At 32.2% G+C, this 15,293-nt stretch overlaps 1 protein-coding gene across 1 annotated transcript in view; it reads left to right on the forward strand.

The window, feature by feature from the left end:
• LOC127715980 (low-density lipoprotein receptor-related protein 4-like) overlaps window positions 1–15,293 on the forward strand; it is a 71,802-nt gene that overhangs the window by 7,760 nt on the left and 48,749 nt on the right. Inside the window, exons 2-3 of the mRNA XM_052222082.1 lie at window positions 97–180; window positions 704–786. Coding sequence (XP_052078042.1) covers window positions 97–180; window positions 704–786 — 167 coding nt within the window. The remainder of the gene's footprint in view (window positions 1–96; window positions 181–703; window positions 787–15,293) is intronic.

Raw genomic sequence — 15,293 nt, forward strand, 5'->3', positions numbered from 1 at the left:
ATTATTAAAAACATAATCATTACGGTTGTCCACACTGTTATGGGACTACCTCTAGATCTATAATAATAATCTATATGTTATATTGTTTTCAAACAGGTTTGACATGTGTTCTGGCTGTCATACCAGAACCAGAAAATTATACAAAAGAAAAGGCCAAAGAGAGAGCAGAAAGGGCTGCCAGTATGTATGAACTTATTATTTGTAAAACATAAACTTGATACTTCAAAATTGCACACAAATATAAATGCATCATAACCTTTCAAAGAAAATTCCTTATCGTTAGGGGTAAATATATACCTGTATAATTGAACTTGTTAGATGTCGACTGAGAACACACCGTCAAATGTAGAACATGTAGAACGGAACAGTCAAATAAAATACGGTTACGTGTTTAGTATGCCATATAAACGTTATATATGGAATACATTTACTATCACTACTGTCAAGTCAGTAAACGCTTATTACACTTCACCCAATTTCAAAAATTTCAAGTCCATTTTCATATATCAAAGTCAAGGCTTTCACTTTAAATACATTATGGAATTCCAAACGATTTTGCTTGCTTCAATACTGCGTTTGTGCGGATTATTCTCTATCTGTAATAGTTTTTTTTATCTCTATGCCGTAACAGAGGGTAAGCATGAGAAATGAAATGAAAAATATGATATTAAAAATTGAAGTTAAAAAAAAACTTTAATTTCAGCGATTGGTCCAACATGTTATAACTGTCAGAGTATTTCTGATCCTATGCAATGTTCATCAACAAAACAATGTGCAATAGACGAGGTAGGTCTAGTAACGTATATGTATACACAATGTTTTACTTCAACTACTGTCATGTAAAGTAGAGAAGTACTAATGAATTACAACATGTACTATAACTGCAATGTAGAGTAGGTATAAAATAGGTTACTGTAACTACTGCAACGTATCTACTGTACTGTGACTTTAATAACATATTCATACAAATAGTTTACTTCAACTACTGTCATATACTTATATGCTTATGTATCTGTGACTTTCATGTAAAGTAAGTATAAAAATGTTTCACTCTAACTACTGCAATGTATCTAAAGTATGTAAAGTGATGTGACTTGCGTGTAAAGGATATACTTATACAACTGTGTTACTGAATTACTGTCATGTAAAGTAGAGATGTACTTATAAATTACTGTGACTGCTATGTAAAGTAAGTATACATATGGGTTATTGCAAATATTTTAATATATCTAATACATCTGAAGTACCATGAATGCCATGTTAAGAACATAATTTTATAAATGTGTTAAAGAATTACTGTCGTGTAACATAGAGGTATTCTCATAAACTAGTTTGATTGATATGTAAAGTAAGTAGACCAATGTTTGACTTTAACTACTGCAATATATCTGAATTACCTTGAGTGTCATGTAAAGAACATACTTATAAAAATGTTTTACTGCAAATGCTGCCACATAACCTACATATATACTAATGTTGTTATTGACATTTACAGTACAACTATTGTACAAAGGACAAGGTCCTTTAAACAACAATCACGGTTCCGTATTTCGGCTAAAATACAAAGCGACTATTTAATACTACTAAGACGGCATTTTTCTTCCTAAATACTCCAGTTAACTTTGATTTAGGTTATTTTAATTTTTCTTTAATTCAAAATTTGCTAAGTTTTTATTGTTTTTTCTTATCACTGAAAACTTTCTGTTCTCATGTGGCATTTTTCAAAGATGAGTCTCTAACAGGGGCACATCCGATCATTCTGAAATAGAAAGCAATCCAATTAAATGTAGTTGCACTTATATTTATAAATGATCATCCAGTTGACAATATTTTAATGATTCAAAATACATCAAGTAATTCGTTTGATTTTGAAAATCAAATTTCATCCACCTAGCTTGAGTTGTGCAGTAAACGACGTCTTCGCCAATCAGGATGTCGCTTGAAAGCAATACAGGAATAACGTATTTTTAATTGGTCCATTTGGAAATGTGGATTGTAACTTATTATCTGTCGATTAAATGCCGACCTGTTTTTTACGCAGTTTCACTTGGAAAATCTCTGTAAAGCACAACTTAGTACTCAAATAGTTAATTGCATGCTAAACAACCAATTTTAAATTTTAAGATCAATTTAAATCTAACATGTCGCTTGATAGCATAATGACATTTTCATAATTTATCATTTTCCCTGCTAGCATGAACGACTTGTTACAGATTTCTCTTGCCTTAAGCAAAACCTAGGAGTAAGAACAGAAAGGCATCATTTTGGCCCTTCAAATTACGTTTCTTAAAATAATATGTAAACACTCTATGAACGACACTTTGCCACTGTTGAAAAAGAAAAATTGATAACAGATTACAAAATCATCTGAAAATCAAAACTTACGATTTAAGTCTTTTGCAAACGAACAGAATAAGCACAAACATCAGTATGAATGCAAGGATAATGCCAAAAGAGATGCCAAATATCCTCCATGGTGACTCTGTAATGGTAATGTTAAAATACGATGATTTTCTCGGTATATTTTTTCGGCATATTTATAGAAGCAAAGATAAATCTATGATTTAACCGTGTGTCAAAGACATTACTTTTCTGATTGTAGTTAATCAGCGTTGTTTGGTATTTGTACGACATTTTAATGTAGTATATTTCTAAACTGAGATTTATTAATTATCTTGCATTAAAAGATTACTTTTGTGTATCTTAGAAAACAATAATCATACGAAAGATGTTATTTATTAATCAAAGTAAATAGATTTTGTATTCCATCTAATTTAATGTATGCTAGTAGTTCCTAACATCTCTGGTGGATAGCAGTCTCGTTGGCAATTATACAATAGCTTAATTCATTTTTAACATGAATTTACTCCACACAACACGTGCAAGCTATCACATATCATGATTTGATATTTTGATACGCATTTAGTGCCATTCTGCCTAAGAATCGGGCAGTGGTTAATACATGACAAACACAAACCCAAGTTGACATTAATTTATGTTCAAAATGTATAAGGGTTCACGAATAGAACAACTATTTCCTTCTCCTATTCTGGTAATTCAAGATATAATTTGATTGAAATGCACTAGAAATAAACAATTAAGGGAAGCTAACTTCGTAATTTGCTATCATTCTCACCAAAAGTTATCTAGAGATTCATCGTATTACCAGACACGCAGAAATGAAAGACCTACCACTTCTAACTCAGAATGAAGATGATTTCAAAATAGGATGGTTAGGTCGGTGTGTTTTTTTTCGGCCATGATTTGATTTTTATTTTTCAAAATTGCCTGATTCTTATAAAGACTGGCACTTAAAACGTAGTTGTTATTTGCGCCTAACAATGGTACTCTTTTTTTAAACTGCGTTTCTTATCAAATAATCTGCCTTTTTTCGTACCTCAATGAAATAACAAAATAAAACATTTAGAATGAACAATGGTCACTTGCTTTTTTTTTAAATGTCAGACTGTTTTATCGTTATAAATATTAGTGCAATGAAAAGAAAATATTTCACCAGAAGCCTTAATGCAATGCTGATGCCAAAATTTATTTACATTAACTAAAATAACATAAACGGTACTAATGTTTCTGCACCAGATGCGCATTTCGACAATCAATGTCTCTTCAGTGATGCTCGAGGTCAAAATATTTGAAAATCCAAAGCTTATTAAAAAGATGAAGAGCTATAAGCCAAAAAGGACAAAAAAGTATATCCAAAGCCGGGCAGGGAATCAGATGTTGTGCATAAGTTTTTCTCGTTTCTCGTTTTTTATATAGGTTAGACCTTTGATTTTCCTGTTTGAATTGTTTTACACTAGTCATTTTTGGGGCCCTTTATAGCTTGCTGTTCGGTGTGGGCCAAGGCTCCGTGTTGAAGACCATACTTTGTTCTATAATTGTTTACTTTTCACGCATTGTGACTTGGACGGAGAGTTGTCTCATTGGCACTCATACCACATCTTCTTATTTCTACTTACTTATTTTAGTAGTGCTAAATAACTTTGGCAGAGTTTGTGTAGTATCTGTAGTTGCCATAGTGTTTTGATACTTCATGGTCGGTATAGTATGTTGTGTGTGTCGTCTTCCGGAGGAACCATCTGGATTTGTTGAACCAAGTATTGTCGTTACCATGTTTGCTGTGGTAGTCATGGGCGTTGTTGAAGTCATATATGTTGTCGTAATTGTAGGTTTTACAGTAGCCATTGATTTTTTAGTAAGCATGGTCGTGGTTATTCTCGTTGCTGCAATTTAAGACGTATGAAAAATATATGCATGAGTACTGTAAAATTACGTGTTACTGACGAATATGTATATGAAACTACTGCTCCTGACCAATTTCTCTGATGTAAAACAAGATTATAAAACTAAATGTAGAATTTGTTTCAAGTACTTGTAAGGATCTAATTGCAACCTACATGATTGTGTGTATTTAACTATCTCATGTTGCGACTGCGAGTCAAATAAGAAAGGAACTTTGAAGGTTTTGATACGATGCATAATTTTATTTCAAATTCTAACCATAGGGTATAGAATACCAGATGACATGTTAGGACATTTTGGGAACTTTAATTTATACATACATGATCGACCTTTATATTGACATCTGTCACCATGGTAACCAGTATTGCAGTAACAAGTTTTGTTAGATCCAACCATGCTGCAAATTCCTCCATTCTCACAGTATTTAGCCGGTGGACATGCATCTACAAATTAAAAAGCACCTATGTGTGTTTCTCTTTGTTATTTTTTTGTTTGCCTTTTTTTTGTTTTTGTTTACATAATTCTGTCATATCAAATAAAAATCCTATAGAAATACAAATCAAATTTGCGATACTCTTTTGTAGACATAAATTTGAAGGAAACCAGTTTTTGACACATGACAAATTATCCAGCATCTAGGAGTTCTCTTAATTACAAGGTCAACTGAATAGAATTTTGTAAATTGTACATATATGGTCATGTGTTTTGAAGTCAGGAGGGTCAGTCTGTTGCATGAATTTTGTGCTTTCTTTGATGCTTCTTTGTTATTTTTTTCTTTATATTACAGATTAAAGCACTTTTATATCAGAACTCATTAGTTTCTCTTGTCATATTTGCTTATTTATGTTAACAAAATGGGGAGTTAACATGTTTTGTTAAACATAATTCATACGCTATGAATGTAAACCTCATTTACCAATGAATAAACATTGCAAAAGCCAGGAAGATAAGCTTCCTTTAGTATTTTGATTGACCAATATCTTACCACAGTAGATACCAATATATCCCTTGTAGCATTTATATTTCCCAGATTCAAGGACACCATTCACACAACGTGGTGCGCAAGGTTCTCTTATTATCAAGTCTTCGTCTGGTATATTATAGAAATAGTTTTTACATTGACATATTTTTACGATTATGTCTTATATATTTTCACTGTAACCTTAACTAGATTACACTCTGAATATATGAGAGAGAGAGAGAGAGAGAGAGTCGTGTATCAATATACCATGTAGAACAAGACTCGAATCTATTTTCCTTTAAGTTTAAACTTAGATAAATTAACGAAGATTCATTTGTTCTAAATTTAGAACTGACACTGTAGTTCGGTTTCTACAAAATACATTCTCGCTATCCATTTATTTTAGTTATTACATTGTGGTTTTATAGACTGTGGATAGTTTATCCAGCAAATGGTTGTTCTTACGAGATTTAGTCCATCTAATTGCATACAACATGTGATACGTCCTTTCCCGGATGATTTAGATTAAAAATTTTATTAAATGAATGACTTATTCATTTAATAAATCTTTTATCATCCATGGCTCAAATGTTCAGGTTCAAATGTTTCTAAAAAGCATTTTGAAACATATATTGACAGAGATAGAGAGATAGCAAGTGAAAAATAGAGATAAAGAGAGATAATTTTGTAGATCATAATATCGTGTTGACGTCAAGACTCAGATCTGTCTTCCTTTATTTTTAAACTTTGAACTACTGATGATTCCTTTCTGATGAATTTTTAGACCGTACAAAGTAATGTTGTCACTGCGAAGTACCCCCCCCCCCCCCCTTAATCCTTCTGTTTTATTATTGCATCGTTTTTTAAAATACTGTTGCGCTGTTCTTATGAGATATACCATATGTATTTGCAAGAGTAGCAAAGAAGTTTGGAGACATGTTATACAACATTGCACACGTATTTTTCTGGAAAACTGCTTGTCGTTGACTTTCTTGTAGTACAAAATAACAGGTTTCGTGGTTACCTTCCTTACATGTGACGTAAATCATAGAAATGAATAGTTTACATGTTCAGGATTTGCGCATACCCGAAAATGTTACAAACTTCACTCACAAACCTTTAAACTATTGATTATACTCAGTGTTTGAAAATTCTAAATGATATTATGAATTAATGTTTATAACATTGTCAAGATAATGCTACACATGCGTTTAACAATTTCGCGCACAATTTACAGATAAAGAGCGGTTTGCACGCACGACCAGGGCACACTGGTGTAAATCGTTGCAGATTATATACACGGCATGGGTCCATTGTCTGTTTTTATTTTAAAGTCTCTCCAATACTGTATGGTTTGCCTCTTAGTTAAAGCCATAAAGTAGTACCTGAATCAACAGAATGTTCCAACTCGGGATAGCCGATCAAGGCGAAATTTGCATTAAGTTTTGACACATGCAATCTTTATTATCATCTATCAATTCTCTTAATCATAATGTAAATCGTCATTAATAAACTGTAATTTTGTATCATGATAATCCTGAAAACTGTTCGACACATTACTTATATTAGGAGCACACAAAATTTGTTCTTTGATACAAAACTTATTATGCATTCTTTATATTACTCTACATAAAAGTTTAAAGTATAGTCAGTAAATTTATATGCTATGCTTATAATCAAACCCTATGAATACGCACTAATATTTTCTATTGACCCATAATGGTAATAGACTTCAGAAACGTGTCAACGGTTATTTTCTTACCATCTCTTGGTTGGTTAATATCTTACCACAACAGTTACCAAAATATCCCTTGTAGCATTTATTTTCTAGACTCAAGAAAACCATTAACACATCAAGGTGCACAATTCTCTTTTATTATCAAGTCTTCATCTGTTATATTAAACACTTTGTAGCATTCTGTTTTGTGCATACTCCCACAACACCTCAAAGTGTATCTTACTCTTTTGGAATGACAATCGTGCTCAAAACATTTGGTCCATGGCATTTTCAGTGTGCTTTCACAAAGATTGATTCCAATTCCGCATTCATTCAAAGTATCAGAAACATTGATAAAATTCATAACAATTAATTATACATGTATTTTGAAAGTAGAAATAACCATGTCTCTCTTACACTAGATATATAATATTAGATATATAATGTCTAGTTACACACATATAGTTCTGATACAGTAACTGCTATTCTTATCAATGCTTTAAACTTAGGGTCGATGTGTGTTTCCGTAAGAGCAGAACAAGAGATTGATGAGATTAAGAGTCTTTTATGTTTCACAATCTATGTTCATTCTTCTCATTTCACATGTTTACTTTCTTTCATTAGATTACAAAGTTGATAATAAATACTTATAATAATTGACACATTGTTAGGATAATGTCAAGAGACATTTTATTTATTTTTACTTTTCCGCTTATTTGTCACTATCTGTAGGAATCCCATATATGGGTTGAGCTGTTATGTGTAACCCGAGACTTGTTAAAAGATTAACTGTAACTTTAGATAGATTATTCTCTAAATATATTATACAGTGAAAGAAGAATAGGACGTTTTTCCTATCCTGAAACAACCTGGTATTCTTAGGGTTTTTGTAATTATTGCGAACGAGAGATAGAGAAATTCAAACCTCTTATCTATATTCCTGTTTAAATTAGGAACTAACGCACATTCTTTAATTCTAAATTTTAAACTAACAAAATGCTTATGTTACTACGAAATACCTCCTCCCCATTCCTTTGTTGTTGTTTTTCTTAATCGTATTTTAAAAAACAGTATAACAAAAATACTGAACTCCAAGGCAAATATAAAAAGGGGATGTACGTAACACCTGACAAAACCAAACGCTATCAATCAACAGTACAAGTGAAAAACAAATGCCAAAGACCGTTCACAGTTTATTCAGCGTGAAGTTGTAAAATTATCCATTGGGTATGATATTTGTTATACAACATTATATTCGCCCTCTACCGGTGAATTTGTTATAAAACGAAACATTTTTCTAGTAAATACCAATATTATAAATAAAGTCATTAGAATAATTCGGAGCATATTTTTTTTTTTTTTTCTTGATTTGGAACAATACACTAGTTATAGATGTACTAACGCTATTTTATAATTAAAACAACTATAGTTATAAGTGTTACAGTGCAACTTTATAATAAAAACACATTTCAAACTTGTCCATTAGCGGTCATTATTTTCTGACGTGTTTATGTTTTTTATTATCACTGGCTTTCAAATGTTTAGAGTTTAATGTTCCAAAAACGCATTTTTGACACATTGAGGGTTAAAACAGATTTTGACACATGCAATCTTTAAAATCTTCTATTGATTCTCTCAATCATAATGTGGTTTGAAAAAAAAATATATGGTCGTTAATAAAATGTCATTTTAAAACATTATAGAACCTTGGAACTGGTCAACATATTATTCATATTAGAAGCACCCAAAATTTCCTTTCTTTCTTTTTAAAAACTAACTTATTAAGTCTCCCAAACGAAGTTTGGGAAGACTTATTGTTTTTGCTCAGTTCTTTTTATTATTCTTCTTCTTCTTCTTCTTCCTCTTCCGCCGCTTTTAAATTTGAACTTGTCCGCACCCGTTCTTCAAAACCGCTTGTCAGATTAACTTAGGGTTTCACAATATGTTAGACTAACATGTCTAGTGGTGCAATCAGGGTTTTGTTTGTGCAATGGGGTTTATAAAGGGGTACTTTGAGGGGCAAAAAGAAAAGAGAGTTTTAGTATAGAACCCTATGGGATTTTATTTTTTTAAATTTTCAAATGATTATAAATTGAAAACCGTTTGTGATAGACACAATCTTTTTAATTGAAAATGTTCTAAATGATAAAGCCCATTAAATGAATTACAGGGTTAGTCCCCAGGGGCCACCCCCACCCCCTGCCATTTAAGAAAGTTCTAATACCTTGTAAGTGGTCAAGATTTCCACCCCTAAACCATATATATTTTGATTTGTTATGCTAAGATGGTTTGAATGATATACAGGGTTAGTCCCCAGGGGTCATCCCGACCCCCTGCGATTTGAGAAAGTTCAAATATTTTGTAAATGGTCGAGATCCCCACCCCTAAACCATATATATTCTGGTTTGTCATGATAAAGCACATCAAATGAAATACAGGGTTAGTCCCCAGGGGTTCCTCCCCACCCCCTGCCATTTAAGAAAGTTCTAATATCTTGTAAGTGGTCAAGATCCCCACCCCTAAACCATATATATTCTGGTTTGTCATGCTAAGATGGTTTGAATGATATACAGGGTTAGTCCCCCAGGGCTCACCCCCACCCCCTGCCATCTAAGAAAGTTCTAATATCTTCTAAGTGGTCAAGATCCCCACCCCTAAACCATATATATTCTGGTTTGTCATGCGAAGATGGTTTGAATGATATACAGGGTTAGTCCCCAGGGGTCATCCCGACCCCCTGCCATTTGAGAAAGTTCTAATATCTTGTAAATGGTTGAGATCCCCACCCCTAAACCATATATATTCATATTTGTCATGTCTCGAACATTTGAATGACGTATACGGTCAGTCCCCAGGGGTTCCCCCCACCCCCAATGTTCTAATATCTTGTAAGTGGTTGAGATCCTTACCCCTAAACCATATATATTCCTGTTCGTCATGTAATGAACATTTGAATGACGTATAGGGTCAGTCCCCAGGGGTTCCTCCCCACCCCCAATGTTCTAGTATCTTGTAAATGGTCGAGATCCCCACCCCTAAACCATATATATTCTGGTTTGTCATGCCAAGATGATTTGAATGATATACAAGGTTAGTCCCCAGGCATCACTAATGCATATAACTTTACTGGACCAAACCAATTTTCACTGGATGTTGCCCAATGTCAGGCGACCCTTGGAATTACGAATTATGGGAGCTTCGTTTGGGAGACTTCGTAACAGCATCCTGTTACAATCATTTCTTGTTTCTTCTTTAAATTACTCAACATGATCTTTTTACAGAAATAATCACCAATTAGTCAGTGACTTTATATGCTCTGATACGAATATTGATCAGATACTATGAATGCAAAATGATATTTTCTATTAACCCATAAACATAATAGACGTTTGAAACATGTTTCTTAGTCAAAACGATTCTTTTCTTACAATCATCTGATTGGTCAATTTCTTACCACAACAGTTACCAAAATATCCCGTGTAGCATTTACATTTTCCAGAGGCAAGGAAACCATTAACACACCTTGGTGCACATTGCTCTCTTATTATCAAGTCTTCATCTGTTATATTACAGACCTTTAAACATTCGGCTTTGTGCATATTTCCACAGCACTGCAAGGTGTATCTTTTTCTAAAAGACTCACAGCTGTGCATGCATTTTGTCCACGGCAATTTAATTGTGGTTTCACATAGATTAATTCCACTTCCACATTCATTTATACTGTATGAAATATGAACAAAAATTATAAAAATTAAGGATAACTTGCATATAGAAGTATTCATATTTTCTCTCAGCATTGATATCAAATATGTAGTCGTAAATTACAATTCCAAATCTTTTCATACCAGACCTTATCTATGGGCAATATACGTTTGCATTAGAAAAGAGCGAGAGATTAAATGAATTTGAATATTTATGTGCAATATTGTAACCCTCGCGTGTGTACCTTCTAACATAAGATTACAAAGTTGATAATAAATAGTTCTAACATTGACACATTGTTAGGATAATGTCAAGAGGTATTTTTATTTATTTGCACCTCTCATTTGACAATATCTTAAGTAAACCAAGAAGACTAGTTAAAAGATTTACCGTTACCCTAAAAAGATTACTCTTTGAATTTTTATATATAGTAATTGAGGAATTGAAGATTAAGGACTTTTCTGAAACTTCCTGGTTTTCTTAGGGTTTGGATAATCAGAGAGAGAGAGAGAGATAGACAGTGTGTATGAGATAAAGAGAGAGTAAAATCGACAGTGTGTATGAGAGAACGAGAGAGGGTTTTGTAGATCACAACAATGTGGGAATAACAAGATTCGGATCTGTCATTTAAACTTCGAAATAACGAGGATTCATTTATTTTGAATTTAGAACTAAAAAAGACTTCTGGTACTACGAAATACTCCCCCCCCCCCCCCCCCCCCCCCCCCCCCCCCCCATCCCTTTGTTTTATAAAAAATGAAAACAACACGTTATAAATTTAATGCGTCCGAAGCGCTTTTCTGGATTTACCTTCATCATGAACGCTCAAAGCCGAATATTTGAAAGCCAAGGATGCATAAATCCGAAAGAGCCATATTTGCATTGCGTTTAAAAATACTGTTGTGTGGGGTTGTTCTTGTGAGATTTGCAATATGTATTTGCAAGAATAACAAAGCAGTTTGGATACATGTTATATCACATTAGATACGTTCCCTCCCACATGATCTGGAATGTACATATTATTAAATGAATTATTTATCTAATAAATACCAATATAAAAGAATAATGCAGAAGATATTTTAATTCTTTTATAGTTATCCCTGTATGGTCATATAGCTTCAGACGTTTTACTGTTTTTATTATCCCTGGCTTTCAAATGTTTAGGTTTGGATGTTTAAAAAAATCATTTCGATACATTCATTTAGAGGCAAATCCAATTTTGACACAAGCAATCTTTACAAGCATCTATTGAATTAAATTCTTTCAATACCTATGTAGTATGAAACAAATAATTATTATATTGTCATTGAAGAAATGTCATTTTGTAAAATAATAAAACCTGGGAATAGATCAAAACAAAATTTGAATGAGAAGCACAAAAATCTTACTTTTATTATAATTTGCATGTGTACATTATTGTATGGTCAGGTGTTTACTTATTTTAAGTCATGCATGGTGTAGGATACTACTGTTGCCTTTAATTAATATGGATATACAATCTTTCGATTAGTCAATTATTGTATCTTACCACAACAGTTACCAAAATATCCTTTGTAGCATTTACATTTCCCAGATTCAAGGACACCATTCACGCAACGTCGTGGGCATTGTTCTCTTATTATCAAGTCTTCAACTGTTATATTGCACACTTTGAAGCATTCTGCTTTATGCATATTTCCACAACACCGCAGGGTGTATCTTATTCTTGTGGAATTACAATCGTGCTCATAACATTTCGTCCACGGCATTTTTATTGTTATTTCACAAAGATTGATTCCATTTCCGCATTCATTCAAAGTATAAGAAACATGAATTAAAATTATGAAAATTAATAATACATGTATATTGGAAATAGAAGAAACCATGTTTCTCTGACCATTGATGTCAAATATTTAGTTATGCATATACAATTCTGATATGTGCGTTTGCATAAGAGCAGAACGTGAGAGTTAAAGTCTATTATGTTTCATAATTTATGTGCATTATTCTAATTCGACATGTTTACTTTCTTTCATTAGATTGCAAAGTTGCCAATTAATAGTTCTTACATTGACACGTTGTTAAGATAATGTGAAGGGGATATTTTATTTATTATTATTTATTACTTTAGCTCTCATGTGTTAGACTGCAATATGTAACCTAAGACTTGTTAAAAGATTAACCGTTACCTTAAAAAGATTACACTCTGAATAAATTATACTGTGATAGAAGATTCCCCCAAATCTTTTTATCCTGAAATTTCCTGGTTATCTTAGGGGTTTTGTAATCATTGACACACAGAGAGAGAGAGAGAGAGAGAGAGAGATTCCTTTATTTTAAATGTTAAACTAACAAAGTACTTATATTATAACGAAATACCCGCTCCCTATCCCTTTACATTTGTTTTGTTTATATTTTGGATCGTGTTTGAAAATACTATTGAAAATTTGTCCCGAGTGTGGTTACAAGAATATCAAAGGGGTTTAGATACTTGATAAACAACAAAAGATACGTCATTCCCCGGAGGATTTTGATTTAACATGTAAGTATCTAGTAAATACCAATATTATAAATAACCTCTTCATCGATAAGTCAAAATAATGCAACGCACATTTAATTTTATTCTCTCTTGATTTGGCACAACTTACTAGTTATAAGTGTAACAGTGTGACTTTATAATCATCACCATATTGATTTTTATTTTATATTTGTCCCGTTTGGTTCATATGGCTTCTGGCGTGTTTAGTTTTTTTTTTTTAATATCCCTGGCTTTCAAATGTTTAGGTATGGATGTTCCAGGAAAGCATTTTAGGGCAAAACAGATTTTGACACATGTAATCTCTATAAGCTTCTATTAGTTCCCTCAATCATAATGTAGTTTGAAAAAAAATATATTGTCATTATTTAAATGTAATTTTGTAACAGGATAGAACCTTGGAACTGGTCAACACATTATTTATATGAAAAGCACATACAATTTACTTCTTTCTTTAATTCTTAATTAATGGTGTATTCTTTGTGTAACACTTCATGAACGTTTTTACAGAAATAATCACAAACTAATGTTGAAACTATAGTCACTGACTTCATATTTTCTGATATGCATATTAATGAACCACTATGGTTTCAAAATAGTATTTTCTATCGACCCATAATGATAATAGACTTTTAACACTTGTACCTTTGTCAAAACGATTATTTTCTCTACTTTTGTGATTGGATAATATCTTACCACAGCAGTTACCAAAATACCCTTTGTTGCAATTACATATTCCAGAGTCAATCAAACCATTTAACCATTGTGGTGTACAAGGCCCCCTTATAATTAAGTCTTCATCTGTTACATTGCAGACTTTGTAACATTCGGTTTTGTGAATATTTTCGCAACACCGCAAATTGTATCTCTTTCTTAAAGATTCACAGTTGTGCCCATAACATTTCACCAATGGCATTATAATTGTGATTTCACAAAGATTAATTTCACTACCACATTCATTCAAGGTATAAGAAACATTGATAGCATTTATAACAATTTTACATGTATTTTGAAAATAAAAAAAAACTTGTTTCTCTTACTATTGATTTATGTCGAATATCTAGTTATACACATACAATTCTGATACTTCAGTTTCTATCGAATCTTTAAAACTGAGGGTTGATGTGTATTTGTATTAGAGCAGTGCGAGATATTAAAAGCCTATTCTGTTTCTTAATTTATGTGTATTATTATTTTAATTTCACGTGTTTACTTTTTCTCTCATTAGATTTCAAAGTTGCCAACAAATAGTTATAACACTGACACATTGTTAATATAATGTGAAGAGGGTATTTTATTTATTTTTACTTTTGCTCTCATTTGATACTATTTTATGGAAACCCATTTATGCGTTAATCTGCAATATGTAGTATAAGACTTGTAAAATATTAACCGTAACTTTAAAGAGATTACACGCTGAATAAATTATACCGTGATAGAAGATTCCCCCCAATCTTTTTTATCCTGAAATGTCTTGGTTATCTTAGGGGTTTTGTAATCATTGAGAGAGAGAGAGAGAGAGAGAGAGAGAGAGTATACCATATGCATGCTAAACCTCAGATCTATATTCCTTTATGTTTAAACTAAGAATTAACGAACATTCCTTTATTTTAAATTTTAAACTAACAAAGTACTTATATTTTAACGAAATATCCGCTCCCTATCCCTTTACATTTGTTTTGTTTATATTTTGTATTGTGTTTGAAAATACTATTGAAAATTTATCCCGAGTGTGGTTACAATAATATCAAAGGGGTTTAGATACTTGATAAACAACAAAAGATACGTCATCCCCCGGATTTTTTAAAAGTTTTTTCGTAATCATTGTGTGTGTGTGTGTGAGAGAGAGAGAGAGAGAGAGAGAGAGAGAGAGAGAGAGAGAGAGAGAGTTCCTAATTCAGTGTGGACGGCAAAAATAAGATCTATTTTCCTTTATGTTTAAACTTAAAAACACTTTAAACTTAGAACTGACAACAATTCCTTTATTGTGAATTTAGAACTTACAAAGTACAGCTGTTACTACGATATATACCCTCCCTATCCTTTTGTTTTATATTATGCATTGTGATTTGAAAATACTGTTGCGTGTGGTTGTTCTTGAGTTTGGATATGAATGTAAAACAACATTTGATACCTCC

This window comes from Mytilus californianus, unplaced genomic scaffold, assembly GCF_021869535.1.
Source record: "Mytilus californianus isolate M0D057914Y unplaced genomic scaffold, xbMytCali1.0.p SCAF_9, whole genome shotgun sequence".
Taxonomy (NCBI): domain Eukaryota; kingdom Metazoa; phylum Mollusca; class Bivalvia; order Mytilida; family Mytilidae; genus Mytilus; species Mytilus californianus.